Genomic DNA, 24,662 nt, shown 5'->3' with positions numbered 1-24,662 from the left:
AGCCGTAAAATTAAGATTGCAACTTTTACCAGTCACCTAGTAGATTGCTCTAGTATCAAAAGCCCCCCTAAAAAGCATTGCCACCATTTTACCCCATGCCCTGTACCTCCCTGAGCACCCTTGTGGAGCTGGCTGAGCCCCCAAGGGACCCAACACAGGCGGCCGTGGGATGCTCGGGCCTGGAGCAGCTCACTGGCAGGCCCTGGCACACAGATGCTCCACGAGGGTCAGGCACGAGCTAACTGAATGCATAACTTTATTAAATAAATGCTTTGTCATGAGAAAAGACAAAGATCAAAGAGTAACATAAATTATAAGTTGAATAAATAGTATACAGCAATCTTCACTTTTTAATAAAATGTGAGATTTTTTTTAAGTACAAAATGCTAAACAGAGCATTAAGCTCTTCTTCCATTGTCAGTTTTTCACAAACTGCTTTTTTTTTTTTCCCACCAGTAAGATTATGAGTATTTCTTGTTTACTGGAAAACAAAACAAAAGAACAAAACCAAAACGAAACAACAGAGCTACCGTATGTATGTAAAGCTATAAAAAGCTACCGTAAAATGTGTAGTGAGTATTGCTTAAAGATAAAAACCAGGCAGGAAACTCGGAATCTGGTGTGTTTTAACAACTGTGTTACAATGGTGGGTAACGTGCTTGGCGACGTCTGTCCCGATGGCAGTGGCGGTGGCTGGTGGGGCTGGGGAGGGGGCCACAGCAGGCAGGGCTCCTAGCCAGGGCCAGGACAGCGGTCTGGAAGCGAGGTGAACTGACAGTTCTTTAAATATATAATGCTCCATTTGGGGGGAAAAAAATCAACAACAACAACAAAACAAAACAGAAAAAAAAAAAACCTAAACCAACAGCAACGAATTTTATGGGGAAGGTGGAAAAAAGGGGAAGGGGGGAGAGAGCGGAGAAATAGTGCAAAATGCTCTTGTACTAGTGGTTTTCAAAGTCCACTGCAGTACAGACAAGGGGTAGCCCAAGCCACTGAGCGCCGCTCCCCGGGCAGATATGGTGGAAGGGCTGTCCTGAGCCATCCTTGTCCTCTCCTTCCCAGCTCACATCCTAGAAACCAACGTGGGCTCAATGCAAATACCATAGGCAGAGACCCCTGAGCCTCACGACCCCTGATGCACGAATTGCCAGCATCTCCTGGTGTGCCTCAACCCTCCCCAGCTTCCAAATCTGCCTCTTCTGGTTCTCTCCTAAATGCAAAGGGGTGCTGCTGGGTGCTGAGAATGGGAGCACCTCATCACTGCCAACCCCGAGGGTGACCAAGCCCCTCCTAAAGTCACTCTCATTCCCAGCACAACCCAGGCTCCAACCCCAGTCCTAAATATTAGTGCAGCCTGTAAACAGCCTCGTCCTGCCAGGTATCCTTAAGGGAGTGGGCAACTTGGGAGGGAAGGGAGGGGTGTCACTTGGTGCCCCATCCTGGGAAGGTGATCTGGGGGGTGAGGGTGGTGCAACCCAAATGTCCATCATCCTCCCCCCCAAGGTTCATGGGGACAGGACAGGCAATGCCATCCCAGTATGGGGTATGCAGGTGTGAGGGAAGCTATGTGGGATGGATTTTGGTACTCTGGGCTCCCAGAGCCATGCAGACTTGCTTTGTAGGGAGAGGACGGAGCATTGCTCTGTGTCCCCTTCCCGGTGTCTGTGGTGGCTTCATTGAGACACCACCATGGGGCCCTGTGAGCTAACCCTCACCCTGCAAAAGCATCCTCCCCAAAAGGCAAGGTCTCTAGGGATCTGCTGCCCTCTGCCTTCTCCCATCCCGCCCCATAGGCATGTCTCCTTTCTCTGCAGCCAAAGGCTTTCAAGTTTTGGGAAATCAAACAATAAAACAAATAAACAAAACAAAACAACAAAAAAAAAAAAGCAAGGAAGGGGAAGAGAGAAGGAAGGAAGGGTCCTGGGAAAGGTGGTACTGGCCTATGACAGTCAGGAGGTTTTGCACAGGGATCAGCAAGAGGACAGTGTCAACAATGGTGTCAAATGGCCCTTGGGGTTAGCACAAGCTCTTCCTTCTCCTGCTGTCTTCACCCCATTCTTCACTCGACTTGCATCCCAGCATTAACCCACCACTCTGGTTAAACCAACCCTGCTCTATCAGCTCTGCAGAGCCAGGGTCCCTCTCTCAGCCCCCACCATGCTCCCCTCCAACAACACAGTTACCCCACTCCAACAGGCTTTTTTGGGGGCAGATCTACATTTGGTGGCACACTTCCATCCAAAGCATGGGAAGGTGCTTTGTCCCCAGGCTGAAATGTGTTCTGCTGGGTCTCCATGGACGTCCATAGGCAAAAGTTGCCCCCAGCTGTCACTTGGAGGGAAATAACTGCAGGTGTCCAGTCCTGCCCTCCATCAGGGTAACGTCCTGGTGGGGGGCCCACAGGGCTTAAGGGAGTAATGTCATCTTATGGGAGGCTATGAAGGCTCCCAACCTGTGATGGCAAGAAGCCTTCATCAGAACCCCTTAGTGTTGAATCCCCCTTGTCCCATCCCCTCTGGTGGGGCCCCAGTGGTGCTGTGGACCTCCATTTTTCTCTGCCCAGGTCCAGGAAGCTCAAAAGGATTTGGGAGTTCAGGAACCTTCCACCTGAGATCAGCTGTGTCCTTTGGCCAGTGCTGGCTGTTAGCTCCAGCTGTGGCAGTAGGATGTGGTTCCCAATGGGTGTTTCCCCACCATAGCACCCAGACCCCACAGTTCCCTTTCCTTCCTTCCGTTCACTGCAGGATCTCCTCCCAGCACCAAAATCGTGGAGACCCTTGTCATGGATAAACAAGAGGCAAGAGTCCCAAAATCAAATGCAAACGTTGAAAACAACAAATGAGTCAGGAAGGCAGCCGAGGGCTGTCCCAGCATGCCCAAGGCAGTGGGTCTCCATGGTGCGGTGGTTGCTGTCACTCAGCAAGGAGCTGGGTCCCAGGCTGAAGGCAAGGGCCCATCACAGGATCTTACTGCAGTGTGGTGGGGATCAGCCGTGGCAACATGAGCAGTATCCTCAATGCAAAAAGATGGAGACTGGTGTTTCCCTACCCACGGGGAAAGCTATAAACCAGCCTTAACAAAAAACCACGATGAAACAAGTGGAGGTTTGGGGTTTTTTTCCCCTGGAGCAAACCACATTTTTGGCTGTGAAAAAAAAACCAAAAAAAACCAAAAAAACAAATCTCCATAGTTGGTCGTCTTTGTGGTGGCAAAGGGTGGTGAAGAGTTTTGGCCCTGATTCCCCTGTCCCCATGTAGGGATACTTCAGTCTGAACAGTGATGCAGTCCTCAGTGTTGATGAGCCCTGATTCCACAGGCACTGATGCTCCTCTGTAACTCTGCTTCTGTGCTAAATCCAGCAGGTTATTTGTTTTTGTGAGGGGCAGCATATCCCCCAGTTGCATATTACATTGAAACCTCCAGATTTCAAGGTGAAGTGCTTCGAAGAGGGAAAGCCACATCAATGCACACACACGTGCATGCAGGTGATGAGCACTTTCACACAAACAGAATCCTGTTTGTCCAAGAAAATTTCTGACCTTCCAATCAAGATGAACTGGACAGGGAATACTGTATTTCCTTTTGTGATGACTTTTTTTGAAGTCCACAGATACTCTCCGGGGGTATTTGTGTGTTTCCCTCCCCATCTTCTCTCCAGACACAAAGCAAACAGTCCCACGTCTCCTCCCTTGCTGAAATCTGCCTGGATTGAGGGCAGTCATTTGAGATGGTAATCAACTCAAGTGAGTCCCAGCAACATGGGGAGGACACACTGGAGGACTGCAAGGGGAATGCTTGTGGCCACAAGATTTTCTCTCAAGACCCTTCAGAAATCAACTAGCTAACACAAAAAAAATTAAAAAAAATAAAAATGAACCTGCCCAAAACCCGTACTGGAAAATCACCGACTTGGAGAGCTTCCTGCATCAGGGTGACCTCTGCTTGTGGCAGAGGGGTGTAGGCAGCGTTGGGGAGAGGTGCAGGACGGCAGAGCGGCCATGGCTGATTTGTCTCTGGCTCTATCCTTTCCTTGCTGAGTCCTTGTTGTCAAAAGGCTGTTGTAGATTCCGAGTCCTCAGTTTCTTCAGCGTTTATTTTTCTCTCTTCTCTTTTTTCCTTTTCTCTTCTTTCTTTTCTCTTTTCTTCTCTTTTTTTTTTTCTCTTTTCCTTTTCTCTTTTTTCTTTTCTCTCTTTTTACTTTTCCTTTCCTTACTTCTCGCCTTTCTTTCTTTTCCTTTCTGTTTTTTTTTTAATTTTCCTTCCTTTCTCTTTTTTTCTTTTCCTTTCTTTTTTCGTCTTACATGAGATGAAAGGAATCGGAGTCCCGGGGCGTGGGGAGGTGCGGAGGGGAGGGCGGAAGGGAGTCTGGGTAGATAGTGATGGGGCGGAGGGAGGGGATGCGGCTTCACTCCACATTGCTGCTGTCGAACGCGTGGCACTGCAGGTCTCCGCTCAGGAAGTCAGTCCCCGGCAGCTTCATGCCATACTTGTCCACACACCAACACAACCCACGCTTCCGGCCCCGGGAGGGCTTGCACTGGGGAGACACCCAAGGGCAGAGATCAGTAGCTGGCCACCAGACGCTGTGGCTCCCTCCCTGGGGATCAGGCCTCACCCCTTTCACACCAGGGATGCAATTCCCCCACGGTAGGATCTAGCTCCTGCTGTTTTCAGCATGTCCTTCTCCCTGTTTCTACCCTAGCCCAGGGTTCTCTGACCTTTTCCCCTCGCTCACCAGCTCCGTCAGGGTGCTTGCTTCAAGCCAGAGGGCACTTGGAGCCATCAGCAAGGCCACCCACCACCAAATGTATCTGGGGATGCTTGCAGCAGCACCCCATCTGACCCAGCAAAGGAAAAACCTCCATCCTTCCCACTTGGAGCAGCAGCAGAGAAAAGCTTTCCTGGATGGGGAGCATCCTACCTGCTTCCTCTTGTAGAAGCCCTTGCGGTCGCAGTTGGGGAGGTGGACAGCACGGGGGACCATCCGCTGGCTACTCTTCAGCTCCTGCAGGGACGCCTCCATGTGCCTGCGGCATGGGCCCTGCACAGAGGGAGATCAAATGTGAGAAGGGGAACACCTGACAGAGCCTTCCAGCTGCAAAAGACCCCAGGTCCCCCGCTATGAGTACCCATTTCCCAGCAGTAAAAGCCCTCCCACTATCACCTTCCCATGGGAGCCTCATGGAGCGGAAGGTGAAGGCACCCACCAGCTCAAACTCCTGCCGGAGCTCGGGAATGACCACACGAGGGTGAGCCGTGTTCTCAGCCATGCCCACGAACTTGGCAAGGGTCAATTTCTTCCGGCGGTCCTTCTTCAGGGCTTCAGCCTTGAGCTCAGAGAGGCGCCCATGCTTGGGCCGGTAGGCCTTGGGCGGGTAGGTCTCCTCTGTCATTTCCGATGTGGTTGGCTCCTCATGCTCCCGGGACTCCCGTTCTGCAATGGAAGGGGTACCAAACTGTCATGTCTACATGAGATGAGTGGGGCTTGCTTCTGCACAGAGAGCCTCTTTCCCAACCCCAGAGGAGATCTTTGCACCAGACAGGATGAAACAAATAACCAAAGGAATCCCTTTCCCAGCTGCTGCCTACATCCCTGGTTTTATCCCACTGTGTGGAACTTCACAAGGTATTTTTGTGACCTCTGAGCTCGGGACAGGAAGGTGTCTAGAGAGCATGGAGAAGACAGAGGTCTAGGATGCACTTCTACATACAAGGGCCATCATTGTTTTTGTGGAAAAAGACCAGTGTGAGGGTAATCCTATCTCCAGGAAGGGCCAGATGACACATAAATGAGGCAGAGAAGCCCCAGTTTTATGCATGTTGAGAGGATTAAGTGACGAATTCATACTTCACCCTGCCTTGAGAACACAAGCCAGGAATGCTTGAAAATGAGACAATTTCAAAGCCAAGGTAAATCACACAGCACAGCCACCATGTGGCTGGGCAGGCACTTCAGCAGTGATACCAAAGATGTGTCTGACAAGTGCTGGGATCTTTGGAGTCCTCAGCTTGCAGCCCCACTCATAGGATCAAACCAGCTCCCCTCTGCTGGCACACACCAGGCAGCCAGCAAAGCCAAGAGTAACACTGCCAAGTAATGCTGCCTAACTGCCACTGATGGTACTGACAGCAAACGGGGACCATGTTTAGGTTCTGTCCATCTTAGGGTACCCATCTTCCTGCAGACCTCCCAGCATGACCTCTGCTGGATGGCAGGATGAAGTCAGGAGCCCTGAGCAGTTATATATAGGAGCAAGGTGGTAACAGTCTAAACTTAGATGACTTGTGACATTTAGTACAACCACCAGAGTGAAAAAGGGTTGTTTCTCGACTAAATATGAATACAGTTTAAAGCTCCTGAGATTTCCAGTCTCCTAACCCCTGGGTCTCCAGCCATCCGGCACTGATGACAAGTCTGTGCTGGGACCAGCAAGTGACCATGAGGAAACTCACTGCAGCAGAAGGAAAGCATCAGAGTAGCTGAAATCTGTTCCTGAACAGCATCTTCTGCAATTTCTATGCCAGTGAACCCAGCTCATCCCCTCCTACAGAAGGGAAAAAGGCTCAGGATTAAAATAAAAGCAGATATACGCCCCCAACAAGGCAAACAGGATTCTTTCTGTAGACCAGCTGCTTCCTGGAGCCCAGATGCAGCACCAGGAGGGAGAAAGGTGAAGATGATGCCACTGCTGCCCAGGGATACCTGAGGATGCCCAGCGGGGGGGACAGACAAGATGCTCAGTGGCAGATGGCAGTGCCAGACTGTCACACACCTCAGTTGGGGGGGTTTGGAGGTGACTGAGGAGGTAGGCTGGTCACTGGGTGCCCAGGACAACCAAAAGTGACCTTGCACTCTCCCAGCAAAAAATTTAAAGTTCCCCATAGCCACTTATTTATTAAAGTGGCCCTCTGCTTTTTCTGTTTCCAGAAGAACAGCACTGGATCAGTATCCTAAGCTCTATACCCTCCTAACTGCCAAGAGCAACATAAACAACCCCCTGCACCATCCTCCGGACTCATGTGGCTCCCCAGGACAGGATCATTTTTGCCCCATTGATGCTCATATGCTTGGGGTTTTATTCCTTGCTGGAAGACTCAACTGCTTGCACAGATCAGAGCTCCTCTACTCTAAGAGGATGACAGACAGGGGATAGAGAAGAAATTGAGTAAGCTGGGAATTACTTCCCAGAGAATGAAACAATATGAAGTGCAGTTGAAGTGCATCCTTTGCCTCAAAAGATACTCTGGAAACTCAAGGTCCGAAAGAAGAACAGAGGCATCTGCAGTGACTACGCTGTTCTTGTGGCCGTGAAACACGCTGTGTTCTGTCCCAGGAATCCCTTCTGGCACCCATCTCCAGGGCTGGATAAGGCGCTGCTTGAGTATCTCCCTGGGCTGCCACAGAGTAATAAGGGGAGGGAAGTTTCACATCGGTGCTGGCAACCCCCCAGTAATACAGGAGGGGCACAGCTCATTACCTCTGCATTAACAAATAAGTGAGGCACAGCTTCTTAGCGCAATCCTAATAAAAACAAATAACAAATAAAGGATACAAGGCAGTGAGGATTCAGTCAGAAAAACAGTACAAGGTGTCCAGTCCCCAAGACTCACCATGCAATGGGTGTTTGCAGCAGCTTAGACTGTTCACATTCTCAGCACCTTTACCCTTTTGCAAGCACCTTATCCCTCTTCTCCCTGTAAGCTACCAGCAAGCCAGAGTGACCTGGGGACTAATGCAGAGAGCCCTTTCAGCAAGGATAGATGGGAGCCTGTGCTCTTGCGGACAACTGATGTGCACTAAAAGCTGCCCAGATCCCAACCCGAGTCCGGTACTTTCTGCATGGCTGAAAAAGCACCTGGAACTGACCCCCTTCAGTCCCCCTGGCATTCATGCGTTCCCCCTCAAGCAGGAACATATGCTTGGGATGTCATACTACAAAGGATAGAAGTGATGGGACTCCTTCATCTGTGACTCAGCAATGGTATCTTATTTGGGTCTTTATATCCCAGTGATAACTCCATGGATGCCTTGAAGGGATCACTTTCCTCTATCCTCTTAGGTTTTTTATAGCCGAGTTTCCTTCAACAACAAGGCTGATGCAACCTCTTCTAACAAGCCAATTTTGACAAACTGAAGGGCAGAGGTCTCTGACAGAAACTCTTGACAAGCTCTGGGCAGCTGGTAAGGGGCCTTCCCAGTGCCAAGAGGAGAGTGAAAGGCAGAGCTGGGGCATGCAGCACTCATGCAGCCCTTCCCTTCTCTTCCTGGCTGGCCCATCCACCTCAACCTGCAGCTGCCCACTGCCACCAGACCAGACACCCACATCAGCATCTCCTGAGCTCCTGCACCTTCCTTCCCATTCTCACCCACCAGCTCATTCATTAACCTCTCATAACCTCAGGCTGGCTCATGGCACGCAGCATTTGGCACTGCTGTGCCTCCCTGACTGAGGAGATGCTGGCAAGGAGCAATGCTGTGTTTCCCCAAATAAGCCCTACTTGTGTTGAAGACTCTGGAAGGAGTTCAGGCTGGAGTTCCTCCTCCCTCACAGTCAGGTTCTGGCCTGCCACACAGCCCCTTCCCACTTACTCCCACATGCCTGGTGGCCACCTGCAGAGGCAGAGCTGCCTCTCTAGGGGCACAAGGCATGAGCAAAGCACGCTGCATCCCTGTGGGCTTAGGGCATGGGCAGAAAGGCCCTACTCATGGTCTCCCTAGATGAGGGACAGTGGGAAGCAGAAGGTGGGTGACTTGCACAGCTCTCTTCCTTCTCACAGCTCAGGAGAAGATCACCTCCCAGTACAGGTCCCAAGCTTACTGGCACAGAGAAATGACACAAAAGAATGATACTGCTAGTCAAGCTGAGGATGCCTGGCTAGCTTGAAGGTGGCACATGGGCTGTAGCCACTTCAAAGGGATGTTGACCCTACAGCCAAGGCAGGAGACTGAGCTCAACTCAGAGCCACCCCATGGCTTCCTGTCTAGTCTGATCCACTGTTTCTCAGGGAAAGAGGGGCAAGCATCTGGAAAGCCTTTTGATCCAGGCCAGGCCAAAAGGACTGTACTGTTGATGTCTTAATCCATAAGCCCTGGGAGGCAAAAAATACCCACAGCAGAGCATGGGCTGTCCTATGCCCTGTGCTGAGGCATAGTGTCTTCTCCCCACTCCAGGCTAGCCAGAGGAAGCTCCCTAACAGGAACCATTTCCAGCCATTCCCTGCAGAAGGGAAAGGGAGTAGCAAAATACCAGACACTGTTTCTGGAAAACCACAATTTGCTCCTGTTGGCTGCCTGCTGTCCTTAAGAGGTACCACTCAGAGCAGACTACACGTCATCCTGCCCTGCATCAAAACCCAGCCTAGTGCTCCTGGGCTTCAGATGCTTTGGACCCATGGGGAGGTCCCTATATGGTGGTGGGTGCACTTGCAAGGGGGAGTGGAGTGTGTGGGAACACTGCATCCCTGCCTGCTGACATTACAGAGTGAAGCATGAAACTTTTTCCAAATGGCTGGGAGGCTTGAATTTTTGTAACACATTTTCACTGGTTTCTGGCAGAAAGGATCTATTGACCGCTGCTCCTAATGAACCGTGCTTGTTACAGCCACAGCCCACTGCTAGAGGACTTGCTGTCCTGTTCAACACCAACACCAAAAGCCACATGCACCTAAGAAGTACATGCACAACCACAGCACAACCCTGATAAACAGCCCTTTTGATTATTATCATCATGATCATTATTATTTACAGCATAGGCACTAACATTATATACCACTTAAGCAGGAAGGTGTTGGAGAAAGATTTAATGGGGATCTCAGTAAAACCTCTAGCACAGGAACAACACAAATGTCACTCATGGACACTGAGAATTTGCCCAGTCCTCTTTCCCAAACTCAACCATCTCTGTTCAGAGGTGCTCATTGCATATGGGGCTTAAGCAGGAATCCTGTTCTTACGTACCTGGCTGAGTATTTTCCCCAGCTGCCCTTCCCATTTGTTGCCACTCTAGAGGAGGAGACCTACACCAAAACTTCCTGGTATGGGCAAACAAATTCCTCCCTGACCTGGACTTGCACCTGTGGCCATGATGGAAAAATAAAAATTCCTCCCTCCTTGTCAGCACACAGAGACAGCTACTGTGTTTGCATGCTCAAGATGCAGGCAGGGAAGGGATAATGCAGGCAGGGAAGGGATGCAAACAGAGGAGAGTCATCTCATCTCGCACCCTTTGGCAGCTGGAGAGTACAACTGAGCAAAAGCATTCCTGAGCTCCCTGGAGGCCACCAGACTCAGCTCAGGCAGAAGCCCAGGAGCTTTCACCCGCTTAATGAAGAACAGCTCGCTTACATTCCTGTCCCAGGCACAGCCCCCAGCGCAGTGGTGACCGGCCCCCATCTCTGCTGGGGTGGTCAGTGGAGCGGCCCAGGCGCTGTGCCTGGGCTGGGGTCACTGCTGAGACCACCGCCCTGGTGAGGTCAGGCAGTGAGCTCAGGCAGCCGCCCAGCCCGAGGCCATCTGGCATCCACTGGAGGTGGAGCAGCCAGGGCTGAAGATGGAGGCTCCAGCCAGTCCCTCCACTAGCCCAGGGTGTTGTCTGCCGGAGAGCCAGCTGCAGTGTGCCTTGGACTTTGAATGAACTTTTGTGCTTTGGTGGGGTCTTGGCATCAGGCCAGTGAAGTCTATCTGGTAGGGACTGGTGAGGGAGCATGCTGGTAATGCTTGCAGGTGATGAGAGGCTCAGAGGAGACACCACACACCAAGAAGAGAGTAACAGCAGCCCTGCTGGGACTGCCACACCACCTCCCACAAGTCTCAGCAACGTGCAACAGACGCTTAAAACAAATCTATGTCACCTAACACCCAAATGCTAACACTGAAGTGTTCTGGATGGCCAAACTCCATGTGTAAGTCATTGCAGAGATGCTGCGCCCTCCAAATTGTGACTAGCCCCATCATTTGGCTTGGGTGATGATTTTAGGGTGGAACGAAGGTCCAGTCACCTCTCCTGTTACTTCAATGATCACATTTAGGCCCCCAAAGGTCTGAAGTAAAGAAAGGTAACTCCCACCACCTCAGCAGTCTTGGTCCCCTTGCAGCCTGTGATGTAGTTCCCATGGGCCAAGCTGTTTTGCAGACACAGAAGCAGTAGTGAGAAAACACAGACCCTATTTTTTTCCTTCCTTGGGATTAGGAACCTCAACAGCTGCCAAAGGCAGCAAAAAACTTTTGTGATTTGCAGAGTATGGAAGGAAGTCTTCAGCAGTCAAAGCACTGTGGTGAAGTGCTCTCAAAAACACCCACTCTGCTCCACCACACCCACTCACCTATCAAAGGTAGATGATCAGAATCCCATCAGTCCATGGCTCAAAAGCTACACAAGCTTTTGGAAGAGGGGCTCCAGGGTATTCCAGTATCTCACACCCCTGTGACAACATGCTGGAAGTTGGTGAGACCTCACTCCCTTGTTCCACTGAGACACCTTTTAAGGGAGGGATATGGATCAGTAAGGCCAAGCTCAGAAAAGAGATGGAAAAGCATCCAGAGTTGGCATGGAAGGCTAGGACTTATCTCCATTTTATTAAGCTAAGACCCAGGAGGATGCTTGGGAACAGTTCAGGAATACCTGAAGGGCCTCAGATAACAGGCACTGATGGCAGAGGGATGTGCTATTATGTGGCTTTTTTTTAATTTCTATTTTTAAATTATTATTTGGGCTCTGCTGAACTAGCCTGGGAGACCAGCTCTTTCTCTGGTGATTAATGTCTCCTCAGCAGAAATCTGCAGATGCAGATTCTGCTGTATCAGCCAGGGCTCACCTGCAGAGCATGATTATCAGGTGCTTGTGCTGCCCCCAGGTTCACACAGGATTCATGGGAAAGGGAGATCATCATCCTGATGACCTCTGTGTCCTCATACAGAGCTGGATGGGGTAGAAATGCAGCTCAGCATGTGGGAAAGGAGCTCTCAAGGGAACCAGCTCATGTTTTGGTCTGGAAGTGCAGGACCTATCTGCAGGAGTCAATCTCTGGGTCAGCACGACTTTGCAGTGCCAGCAAATGCTATGGAGGTGGGAGCAGTACAGCTATGGGAACTGGGAGCCTAAGGAAGGATCTGTGTTGCTATGTGCCAGATGGTACTTCCCTGAGTTGCCCTTCCTTACTGTTGCAGAGCAACTCTGTAGAGCAGGAGAAAAGCAGGTTTGGATATGGGGAGCTTCATTATAGGAGCTCCTTTCCTACACACTGCTAGTTGTCAGTTCAGCAGTCTCCAAGCACCCATGCTGTGCTGGAAGAGCCAAGCTTGGGCACCAGCTGGTGGGCTAGACTGGTGCTGCCTTGAGATGTAAAAATAAAGACTGTGGCTGAATAGGAGGTATTGTCTTTGTCTTTTTCCAAGGACCTCCCAAATCTGTTTACAATCAGTTCTCCATGCAGGTGTGGGAGTTTGCAATGCACATACAAGACACACCAAGACCAGGTGACAGTCAACAGGCAGCATAGCCTCTGGATTCTCATGACAATGATTCTGTCCAAGAGAGAACCCAAAATGTCTAACCACTAAAAGAACTGGGAAACTTCCCAGAGTTTCACCCTCTGGTAAGATGATCAGCAAACGTCCATCCATTTCAATTAAATGATGCTGATGTGCACCATCTTGCAAAACTGCAGGAACTCTGTTGCTAGATAGCTGCATATATCAGCCTGACATTTCCTGAACAAAGTTATCTTCCAAGTGGAGGGGAAGGAAGTATTGCAGGACTAGATTTATATCAAGAAGCTCCTGTTGCTGATGCGCTGATGATAGGGAGATAAAACATATTTCCTTCACATCATCTGGAGACTGCAGATGTTCCCCATTCCATATGCTGAAACTGCAGAAGAAGCTGAGAGCTGAATTATGACCCACAGAAATCCAAATAAATCATCTTTCAATATTAGAGTGACCAAGACATATTCTTCCTTCCTGGAAAGGATGAAGTAATTCAGCTTTTCTTAAGTCTTGCATCTTTTCCAATAAATCCACCCTAGTGGCAGATTTCATTGGTTGCAATAAAGGAGGCAAAACCCATACCAAGCTGCCAAGAAACCAAAAGCAGAAAAAATTAAAAAAGGAAAACTCAGAGAAAACTGTATGTCAGTCTGCCTAACTGACAGTAAGGGTGAGGAAAATCGGGATCAGCTCCTGAAAGGCATCACTGGATTGTTTATCAGCAGTTTTTCCATGGGGCTTATTTGTGACAAAAATATGAGAATACACATGCTTTAAGGTTTTCTGAATGAAAACAAAAGGTTTTTTTATCATCTGGCCACCAGAGATGACTTGGAAAAAATCTTCCTGTGCCTGCAGAAATGAAGGAGGTGTAATGGGTTGGAACCCTGAAAGTGTCCATCAACTGCCGTTATTGCATGAAAAAGAAGCAGGCAGGGGGACTTTCTGGATGCAGGCAGCTCAACATCAGCAGTGGAGGAAGTGTAACTAGGGAGAAGTAGTAATTTGCCTTTGTGGACTTTGTGGGACTTGTCTTTAAAACTCAGGTGAAGAGTGGTATCAATATACATGAAACATCAAGAAACCTGGATTTAAAAACAGGTGCTGCCAGGATGCTGATGCTATTTTGGTTTCTGAAACCCAAGTAATACAAATCATAGTAGAGTCAGGTGCTAAGAAGGCCTTAGAAGATGACCCATAACCAAAAGAGTGCTGCTGGTGGCTATCAAGAGCTGGGATGTCAGTGTGGATATTGTAGCTTTTTACCTTAGGAACAGCATGAAATTAAGAAGAAAATCCTGTATTAAAGGATAGGATCATGAGAAAAGGCTGTCCTACCAAAAATGCAGTCACTACAGGTTATCTAAGCTCTCAGGCCTGTTTACAGGTGAAGGTGGCTTTTGCCTTTTAGAAAGGGTTTTGGATCTCATTTTTTTTCATGTTGAGCAGAAGTTTTAACAAGTGTTCTACTGGAACTGAATCCAGGACACGCTGCTCCTGTCAGAAGCTAGTGGTCTCCATTCCAAAATCTGTCCCCACAGATGGTTATGGAGAGTCTCTGTTGACTTCAACAGCAGTCAGGAACTGGAAGGGCCAAGAAAGCCAAACCACTTGCTCACCACAAAGGGAGAGGAAAAGGCCCATCAAGGTGGAGATGCACCTCAGTCAGGTGTTGGACAAGAACTGTTACAACACCAAAAGTCTTTCAGGTGTGCAGCTGTGATTGCAAACTCCAGCCTAGCCTGGATTAACTTCTAGGCCTTCAGCCTCACTTTCACAGTTTTGCCTTAAACCAGATGGAAAAGCTGTTTAAGAACATCCATTGCTCATCCCTGTGTCAGCACCAGATGACACATCATCACATGTACTGTCCATCCTGACTATTACCACCTCTGAGGGATGAAATTTCCAACTTCTGCCCTCAGGACTCCTTTCTTAATGGCTCCTTCTCTCATAAACCTTATGTCTGCAGCAGGCCCAGACGGATGTTATGTAGTGTCTCAGTCCACCTAAGTAGTACCACAAAAAAGTACCAGAAGCCTGACATTCACACTTGGACAATATTGATACAGAGAAATTTTCTCAAGCTTGATCCTAATGGATGATTCTTGCCCCTCCTAACAATTTTCCACCCTGTACCACTGCATACGTTAGCAATTTATTTTGGTCCAACACAATGCAAAGATGCTTTTGAATGTTTAAAAATCCCCATGGGTCTCTTGACAGACAAAAAGGTATAGACCTCCATTTTGGGATCTGAAATTCCATAAAAAGATAACTAATGACTCCTTGCCACAGGTCTGGAGCCTTTTTGGAATGCTAAAACCCTGCTGCACTTTTTTGTTTCTCCTGCAACCTCAGGCCACTGCTGCTTATACAAAACCAAGTAACTGGCTACTGAAATGGTTATGAAATGATGCAGTAAAATTTCACCCACATCTACAATTTCATCAGGAAGGAAGGACGCACAAATACGAACAACGACTATGTGTCACTTTGTATTTAGATAAAATATCTTAAGACATATATGTAACTGTGGCAGCAGCATAATTGACTGCTGGCCAGGTGTAAGACATGCAATTCTTCCTGGTAAAACTTTTCTTCTTTTCCAGCATCTCCTTCAAATTAACAAGTGAAATCCAGGTTTCATAGTTTTCACTGGCTTATTTAATTACAGATTTTCATCATTAGTCTAACACATAACATCTGATTTCTTAAGCATGAATAATAAATGGCTCTGTTGATTTTATTGTCCTCTGATGAATCCCATCTGTATTAGAAAAAATAAAATATTTCTACTGTTTATCTACAGAAAAGAATTATCAAGATTGGCCAACTTTGCCCCTAAAGTTAGTTACCTTTAAGAAACATTCCTTCTTCTGTTTAGCCAGGCAATGATTTCCCTAAGTATCTGTTAGAATTATTTACTTGTCCTTAAATAGCAACCAGACAAGTCATCTTCATCAACAATTATCTCCATCATCAAGCCAGCTGTGTCCATCCAACAAGCAAACAAACCGAACAGCAACAACAGCCCTCGAGGCTCAAAGCTGCAAAGAGCTCTCCAACTCTACCAGAGCCAACAGCCTTTGCTTTAGCCCCACAGTCCTTCGAGGACTGAGGCAGCTGGTTCCCACTGAGAGGAGAGGTGCCCGAAAACGTTTGCTTGTCTGGCTCTGGAGGAAAGGTGCTCAGCATCCTGCAGGATCAAGGCCTGCCAGGCTCACAGGGAACAGTGTGCCAGTTTGCTGTGGGAGATATCGACCCCCCATTCCCACATTCTGCATGGAAGAGACAGCACCACTGGGGTGGAGTTGCAATGAAAAATGATGTCAATGTCAGAGGGGTCTGGAGAATAAGAGCAATAGTGAGAGCAAGGCCTGGTCCACATGCACACAATAAATGCCTACTGACTTCACACGCATAAATTTAACATGCCTCCTCAAAATTTAATCTGTTGACTGGAGTCTCTCTCTCACACTTGTCCTGGAAACATCATAGACAGATGACTTACCAAAATATGCTGAGAAATGAGAAATTTCCTTGAGAGCAAATTTGCTCACATCAAATCACCGAGAGTCCCAAATTTCTGCAAACACATTATGCTGGTTTCTGCTGGTATTAACTTCACGCAGTGCACTGACAAGAACACTAAAGGGTTCCCGCATATCACTAGCATCAGAGAGTCACCTCAAAAGCAACATCTTGCTCAGAGTTGCCTTGGCTACACAGCTGAAGGAACATAGTGTCTTGTGGGAATTGAGTGGTCAGGGGATGGGGCATGTCACCAGTTATGACGGAACCCTTCCAGGATGACCTGAGGCATGAATCATGAACTGTGCCCAGTGATCTTAAATAGGCAGCCCCAGGATCCAGGAGTGCTGGCACAACTGCTGCCCCACTCCATGTCCTTGGCCCCATGTATCGCCCTGGGGAGACCCAGTATGGAGGCTCACACTCACTGGACCCAGGTCTTAGGGGATTCCAGCATGGGAGGGGGCAGACATCCCTCTCCTTCTCACCAGCAGAGCCTCCTCATACTTTCTGGCTATTCCTGTCCTGATGATAAACAGATAATATCAACTTCTTCCCTGTAAAAAAACTCCTTATAAATGACTAAGTGGTTATCAGGCTGGTTGCCAGTGAATTCACACTGGCCAAAGATGACCTCTGGATCATCTCTGGCCTCTGCATGCATCATGTCTTTGGGTCCTGTAGCTTCCTCTGCTCAGTGCTAGAGGCTGTTTTTCCTACCCTCAGCTGCCACATTTCAGCAAAGGGCCATGTTTTCCCAATTCAGTTCTTCTTTCACATCTTCCTGGAGGCCAGCTGCTGCTGCCTGGGCATGGAGAAGCTTGCAGGATCCCAGACACCTCAGTGCCCCTGGCACCATCTCCTTCCACCTACGACACCAGATACCACTGCCCTGGCAGGTGGATTGGCTCTCCTTTGCAAGTCACAACTTCACACCTTCACTGTGGAGAATTTGCTTGTTTGACATGGGAAAATTTGCCCTCAAGAAATCTCTCAGCATATTATCTTAGTCTAGCCTGAATACACAAGCCACCTCCAAACACAGGGGGTGAGTTTGGATCCACACAGCTGGCTGAGAGGAGGATAGATCTTGCATCTATCTCCTTCCTCACCTCCCATTATTAGATATGCTCACCTGGTGCATCTCATTTCTGAGCTCCCAGTGGGAGGACAGGGTAGGCTGATCTGTACGCCAGTATCTGATCTTCATGGCAAAATGCGATGTGCCAGTCATGACCAGAACCTCTGCATCTAGGAGAGGTTTGTGTGCACTGCCTAGAAACCATTCTGCCTCCAGAGACAAGAATGCTCCGTGCGTGTGCTTGCACACATTGAATGTTTATGCAGGCGTGTGTGGGCGTGTGAACACGGGTACATGTGTGCATATGCTCACACACATATCTTCCCTGTGCATATTAATCCTGCTGTTCTGCATCCCACATCGAGGGGCAGGTGTGTTCCAGCCAAATCGTCCACTTACATCTGGCCTTGAATTTGCACTACTAAGTGCTTGGGTTTAAAGAGAAAAACAAAAGGGAGGGGGCAGGATTTGTTGTGCCACGTTCACTTTTGTCTGCCCTGTGAGTTAGCACAGAGAAACGAGCTACAACTATTCTTAGCAGCTCACCCAGCTGAGAGGAGCACGGCAAGCTCCGGAGTGGCTGAGGTTCCACCAGCCTTCCCAGGCTGCTCCCAGGATTTTCAGTTTGCATCGGGAGTTTTGGGAAGCGCTGCTGCTGCTGCTGTAGCAGCTCCTGCATGTGCGGCTGGAGCAGAGCTGCCGGCTGCGGTCGTTAGGAGGAGGCAGAGCACCGCGCTCCGTGCGCGGCTGCCGCCTCTGCTCGGCCCCCTGCCCCGACACGTGTGGCCAGCCAAGCCGCACAAGACACTGCGGGATGTCCTGAAGCTGACACAGAAGGTACCCCGTCTTTCCTACCCCTTTTTTGTCAAGCCTGAGGAGACACGTCGCAGTGAAGAAAACGTTCCCAGTCGCACATGACTGTGCTCATGTCACTGACGTGCCAAAGCAGCGACGATCATCTGGGCTCAGGATGCTGCTGCTTAAGTATGACACAAGGAGGCACAATGGCCTCCTCCAGCATCCCTCAAGTTTGCAGAGGCTCCTGTCTGAGTGCAGTCCCTGCTCTCCGCTGTGGTGGTGCAAGCTGTGGAGGGCTCCCTGCACTGACCTGGCGCGGGTCCAGGGCCGCGTGGATGCTCGGGGCCAGCTCCATCACTCATGCACGCACGCACGCACAGAGCCGCGTCTTTTCTCCGGTGAACTCTGCTGGCACTCGGCAGGAATTTCATTTGGATCAACTACTTAATATTCTCCCTCCTTCCTTAGAAACCAGGCTGCCGAAAAGTCCTTCCAGCCAAGGCCCCTCCTTTTTTGTTTGAACCACCCCATCCCTTCCTCCCCCGTACACACACACACACACCGCAGAAACCCAGCTCTCTTGCTGGCACCTGATGGATATTTCATTCGCTTTTTTTTTCTTCTTTTTTCTTTTTTTTTTTTTAAAGTATATTGTTATTGAAACTCCAGATCAAAAGAAAAATGGAGATTTTCCTGTTTTGTGTCTGAGGTTTTGCAGGCCTGTTGATACTAGCTTTCACCTTGACAGCTCGGAGCTGCTTTGCACAATGGACCTGCCGCTCGCAGCAGCCGAGTGTCCCTCCCAGAGTGACATGTGCACAAGCCAGCGCACCCCGAGCGACCTGCTCCCATGACCCCTGCCCTAACCCTCACCCCGGACCTCGGCATGGAGCTGCCCACCTGCCTCGCCACATTCCCTTTGCTCACCCCTGAAACCCAGCATCCCCAAATGTAGAGCAGGCGAGTACAGGAAGGGGGAATGGGGTGGGGGGAAATATGTTGGGGAGCAATAAAGGACAGCACCAAACACAAGCTACAGAAAATTTGGGCTCGGCAGCACTCCTCCACCTCCTCCACCTTTCTGCTGACACAGCAAAGATGGTTTTCTTAGGGCTAATTCTGCACACCCTCCTCCCGCCCTTTCCCCTCCTGGTTATCGTTGGCTCACGGTTTCATGAGGAAACTTGCCAAGTCTTGCTCGCTTTCTAGAAAGAGAGCAGGAATGAGAGAGAAGGAAATATTTGACAACCTTTGTTTTTCCATGAGCCTTTTTAGGGCAGCAGGCTCCAATCTGTACCCTCCACTCCCTGGTGCTCAGCCTGACCTTGCTGTCTCAGCAGGAGGAAGTCTGGCAGGAGCACAGGGGAGAAAAATGGAAAGACGGGGTATATTTCAAAGGAAACCTAAACAAAACAGAGAAAACCCAGAATCCTGCAGCCTGTGCCATAAATGAAGCTCATTCATGTTTTTTTACCAGGAAGAGTCAATTGTAGACGTGATGTTTGGCTTTCAGTAAAGGACGGTGTCTGACTGTTGTAGGAGGAAGGACTACAGGGACCATCCTGTCAGTACCTACATACCCATCTACTTAAAACAAGTCCTACTAGGGCTCTTTAAAAATGCATTTCAGACCTCTGAACATACCAGGAGGACATTCTGCTCATTACCTCTAGCATTCCTCAGTACCACTGTGACCAGCATACATGTGAGGAAACTGAGGTATGGTACCTGGAGTATCTTGCCCCTGGGCAAGATATCTGCTCTACAGGAGAGCTAAGCCTGGCCGCCCAGACTCTGGCTCTTGCAGTGCTGCTCAATGCATTTCTACCTTGTCCATAAGGAGGAAAGCATCTGCAGTTTTAAACTTGGCCAGCATAAGGGCAGAAATAGATAGAAATGCAGTTTGATCTAGTCCTCACCACTGTCACATAGTTTATTTTGCCAAGTGCTGATTTTTTCTCAGCGGTTTGCAGCTCAGGGCCAATTTTGGTCATTGATAAATGGGAGGGCCAGGCCAGCTTCCCCAGTGCACGGTCCCTGTACTGCTGGCCAAACTGGCAGAGGCCAGAAAGTTCAAGTCAAACTTCATTTCTTTTCTTGCCCTGTTGCTTAGGAACATGCCTATGAAAATATACTTTGTTCTCACACGCTACCAGTCAAATGCCAAGTGACTTTTTTCCCCCCCCTCTCCCATCCTCAGGAATTCCTGATTTATTTTTTATTTATTTTTTGCAATTGCATAAATCTCAAGAGGAGCCTGCTGGTCTCCTGTGGCTTCTTGCAGCAGCCTTTCCAATCCAGGCTCATCTGCTGTCTGCGAACAAAACCTGTTGAAAAGAGGCCCCTGCAGCACTTGGGGAGTCCAAGCTGGAAGTGCAGGTAGTGCCAGGGGGTCGGTTTGCACGACAAACCTGCCACCGCTTTCCTGTCCCTTTCCTTGTTCATTCAACAGGCGTTCCCCATCCCAAGAAAATCAGCAGCAGTGGAATGACAAGGGACCTAGCTAAAGTTTTCACACAAAGCACCTGCTGCTGCTGAAGGATCAGTTTCCTTGGGAAGTGCCAGGCAGGTGAAACGGAAGGATATTCATGCTGGGAGCCAAGCGCCAAAGCTTTTTCAGGTGTCTGTATGGGGCACCCTCAGCTCAGGCGCAGGGATGGCCCTGCTCTCCTGCTGGGTTTCAGCTGCATGGCTTTGCATTCCCGACCACACTGCCTGCCCCTGGCCACGCACACACACGTGCAGAGTAAATAAACAGCAGGATGACGAGCTCCGGGATACTTTGCCTATCTCTGCTGACAGTGGTTACTGCCCAGCTTCCTGGGCTCCACGGCAGGAACCTGGCTCCCGGCCTCACCTCTGCTCCCTGTGCAGATCGGCTCCCAACCCTCATCCTTTACAGCTGCCCTTCAGAAAACCAAGCTCAGCTCTGCTGTTTCTAGCTAATTAAAGGGAGTTTGGACATCTGATGTCATTCGAGGGAACAGGGAAGTTATTACACACAGAATTCGGTTTTGCTCTGAAGGATGGTGCGTAGCAACGCAACCACTGCCTGCAAGCAGCAAAGGGGAAAAATAATAAAAGCATCAGGATTTATTAGGTGCTAGAAAGGAGAAACGGATTCCCATTGCAAGGGTATAAGCAGACGCCCGCTAACAACTAGAAATGACTGTTTCATGGACCAAAGAAAGTGAGGGTTTCTGGTTTTTTGGTTTTTTTTTTGCCAAGTGGCTCCCCCAGACGTACAGACACCCTCCTTACCTCCCCTTCACAGTGTGGCAGAAATACAGATGTATTTGGAGGAACATAGGGAATCTGTCCTCACATGAGCTACAGGATCCAGAAATGGGAGTGAAATGACTGTCAAAATGAAGGAGTGCTTTCTTTCATGCTTTAATCACGTGCAAGGTGCAAACATTTCAAAAGCTTGGCCTTGTACTGGTGCTGCTGTGTTTGCCTTCATGCTTGCTTTTAACCTGTTCTTGCCCATTATTAGCCACACCACCATTATTTTTTGCAAACAAATAACCTGTCTCTAATGCACCTGCTCTCTTCATCTCCCCGAGCTAAAGCCCAACACCCAACAAAGATGTCCAGCAGCTGGCAGACAGAAAAAGCAGGCTGTAGTGATTCCAAGGAGAAAGTGTGAGGCAGAGCAACAAACCTGGGGGTGGCTGAGGACTTTGGGAATGGGGATGCTGGTTTTAAGGAGATGCCCTGCTCTCCTCTGTACTTCAATCTGCAGAGATCAGCTCAGGCCCCAGAGCAAGGTGGGGGATATGGTGATAGGAAGTTGTCAGGGAGAGGGTTGAAGACAGGGATGCAGAAAAGATGTAAAGGATGCAATCGAGGAAGGACTGGGATGCAGTTGTGACTAAAAGGGTGCATCTGGGAAGTGGGGAAAGAAAACCCTTTCACTGGAGATGGGACAATCGAGAGGCGATGATGGAAGGCAGGGTAGGGGGAGGCAGTGAGATGATGCAACAGGAGGTTTGACCAGAGCACAGAAGGAAAGAAGGATGGGAGAAAGTTGCTGGGGGCATGGAAGAACAGTTAGGGGGATGGAAAAGTACCCACAAAGATGGAAAAGCAACTGTGGGTGTGGGTGTAAGAACAGCTAGAAAGATGTGAAAGTAGCTGGAAAGGTGGAAAAGCAATAGGGGGGTGAAAGCAGCTAGGGAAGTGGTGGTGGTGGTGGTGCAGAAGCAGACAGAGAAGATGGAAAAGCAACCGGGGGCTTGGAAAAGTTGCTTGTGGAGGGGGTGGGGAGAAGAGAGAATGGGAAAATAGCTAGAAAGATGGAACAGCAGGCAGAGTGTGTAATTGTGTGAGAGAAAGAGAAAAGTCAGGCAGAAAGACAGAAAAGTAGCCACAAAGCTGGAAAAGCAGCTGGTGGTGGTGCAGGGGAATGGAGGAGCCGGGAAGGCGAAAAAGCATACGGCGGGAGCAGGGGGGGAGGGGGGAGTATGGAAAACCGGGCGGAAAGATGAAAAAGTAGACGGGAAGGCGGCAAAGCAAGTGGGGGCATGGAACAGCACCTGGGAAGATGGAAAAGCAGCCGGCGGGATGGGAAAGCAGCGGCAAGGGCAGGGAAGAGCAGCCAGTGGGAGGGAGCAGAAAAGCAAGCGGAAAGATGGAAAGGGAGCCGGAAAGACGGAAAAGCAAGCGGAGGGTCATGGAAGAGCACCCGGAACGAGGGAAAACGCAGCCGGGAGCTGGCGGTTGGGTGGAAAAAGCAGGAGGAAAGATGGAAAAAGAGCCGGCAAGGCGGTTAAGCATCCGGGAGAGCTGCGGATGGAGGATCGGGGTCACTCACCGGCCTTGGCTTGCTCGCGGTAGCTCTTCTCGCTGAGGCAGACGGCGGTGCCGTGGAGCAGGGCGTGCAGCGGCTTCTCCTCGCCCTGGCGCGGGAGGCAGCGCAGCCCGCGGGCGCAGCGCTCGGTGTAGACGCCGCAGGGCTGCCCGGCGGGCAGGGCGCAGGTGAGGCAGCAGCCGCAGCCCGGCTCCTTCACCAGCTCGCAGCCCAGCGGCGGCGGCGGGCAGAGCGACAGCGCCTTGGCATCGCAGGGCTCGCACTGCACGAAGGAGCCCAGGCACCGCGACAGCCCCGGGCAGGCGCCCAGCAGCACCAGGAGCCGCAGCAGCATCGCGGCGGGGATGCTGCGGGACGGGGCGCGGGGGGCTGCCGGCAGCGGGCGGCGCTGGCTTTCCGCTTGCCCCTTCGGGGGTCAAAAAAAAAAAAAAAAAAAGAGAAAAAAAAAGGAAAAGAAAAAAATTAAAGAACTAAAAAAAAATAAAATTCGAAAGTGCAGCCCCTGTTTGCAGGCGCCCCACTCTGGGGGTTATTCTCGGGGTGAGAGACCCTCCCTGCTTTTCTTTTGGCGTTGGGAGAGGGGCGATGTCTAGATTTCCTCTTTTTGTCTTTTTTTGGTTTTTTCCCCCCCTGTTTCTCCTTTCAGCTTTTTCTCGCCTCGGAAGGGGGAATTCGCACCGCGATCCGCGGGAGCGCAAAAAAGAGGGAGGGAAGGAGGGGGGGAAAGGGAGCTAAGCCTGCAGGGGTTGCAGAGCCTACAGGTTGCAGGGGGAGGCGTGGGGGAGCAGGGGTGTTTGGGGAGGTGGGACGGCAATTTCGCGCACTCACTCAGGCACACACACACTCTCTCTCTCTTCCCAAAGGGCTGGGAGGAGGCAGGTTGGGAAGGGAGCAAAGTTCCTTGAAAACCAGTGTCCTGCTAATAATGCATCAAAGCAGTCAAGAGGAGAAGAAAAAAAAAAAAAAAAAAGAAAACGCAGGAGAAGGAAGAGGGGATGCAAAAGCTCCCCTCTCCTCCCTCTTCTTCTGCAGGAGGAAAAGTCTCTCCCGACGCAGCGAGCTGCTGGGAAGCTTGGTATGAAGCAAAGTTGTGTTTCGATCGGCTCTGTTCAACTCTCCCGCTTTCCTCTTCCAAGATTTGCAAAGAAAAAAAAAAAAAAAATAAGACCAAAAGAGTAAAAAAAAAAAAAAAAAAGTTTTCTGCAAAGTTGGAGTGTTTTGTTGCAAAGTCGGCAGAGGAGCGGTAAAAAATCAGGGGGAAGGGAAAAAGAGAGGAAAAAAAAAAATCCACTTTGTAGATCTCCCAACACTTTTCCCCTGGAGAAGTTTCTAAAGAGACTGAATACTGCAGAACAGGCTGTCTTTTAAATAGACTGCCTCTGGCTGCCTGCCAGCCCCTCGCTGCAATTTGAGATCCCAATGACACCTCAGCTTGACTAGGTGCCAGCAGCGAGGGCCCTATCAGTGCGCGCTCGGGCCGTGGGGGTGGGGTGCGCAGCTCCTGACTTCTGGGCTTCAAACCCCGGGCAGTGATCAAGGATAATATTATGAGGAGAGACAAGGGGAGGAGGAGGGGGAAGGGGAAGCCGAGGACCGGAGGGGGGTGTGTGTGTGTGGGGGGGGAAGTTCAGATCCTCACGGTTTAAGGAAGAAAAAAAAAAAAAAAAAAAAAGCAGCAAAGTGGTTGTCGTGGTGTTGCAGGGCAGCCTGGGCTGCGGGGAGTCTGGATGGGAGAGGTCAGGGCTGTGAGTTTGGGGAGGAAGCGGGGAGATTGAGTGAGCAGGGCCTGAGCTGAGGGTGTGTGCTGTGGGTGCGGACCCCCGTGTGGTGCCCGGGCAGCGGGCGGGCTGCGAGCCCTGGCACCCGTGCGCTCCAAAGGTGAGCGCAGCGGGGGATGGCTGGCTGCCTGCCAGCGAGCTACTGTCGCCCGCCCGGGCCCGGGAAGG

The 24,662-nt window shown here is 50.1% G+C and overlaps 1 protein-coding gene across 1 annotated transcript; it reads right to left on the bottom strand.

Moving 5' to 3' along the window:
• Nucleotides 1-239: 239 nt before the first annotated feature.
• On the bottom strand, nt 240-24,289 carry IGFBP5 (insulin like growth factor binding protein 5). The gene is made up of 4 exons (XM_086896659.1): nt 22,720-24,289; nt 5,211-5,437; nt 4,925-5,044; nt 240-4,540 (listed from the first exon to the last, which is right to left on the bottom strand). The coding sequence occupies exons 1-4, from the start codon at nt 23,048-23,050 to the stop codon at nt 4,409-4,411; spliced, it is 810 nt and encodes a 269-aa protein (XP_086752785.1). The 5' UTR covers nt 23,051-24,289; the 3' UTR covers nt 240-4,408.
• Nucleotides 24,290-24,662: the final 373 nt, after the last annotated feature.

The sequence above is a fragment of the Cyanistes caeruleus genome, chromosome 7 (genome assembly GCF_971803275.1).
Source record: "Cyanistes caeruleus chromosome 7, bCyaCae1.hap1.1, whole genome shotgun sequence".
NCBI classification, from domain to species: Eukaryota; Metazoa; Chordata; class Aves; order Passeriformes; family Paridae; genus Cyanistes; species Cyanistes caeruleus.
Note: the sequence above shows the minus strand (reverse complement) of the source record. Positions and strands in the feature narration are given on the sequence as shown.

Coding starts and splice junctions, on each gene's coding strand:
- IGFBP5 (XM_086896659.1), bottom strand. CDS start 23,050: ATGCTGCTGCGGCTCCTGGTGCTGCTGGGCGCCTGCCCGGGGCTGTCG. Junction 5,438..22,719: donor CCGCGAGCAAGCCAAGGCCG/GTGAGTGACCCC, acceptor CTTCCATTGCAG/AACGGGAGTCCCGGGAGCAT. Junction 4,541..4,924: donor GCTTCTACAAGAGGAAGCAG/GTAGGATGCTCC, acceptor GTGTCTCCCCAG/TGCAAGCCCTCCCGGGGCCG.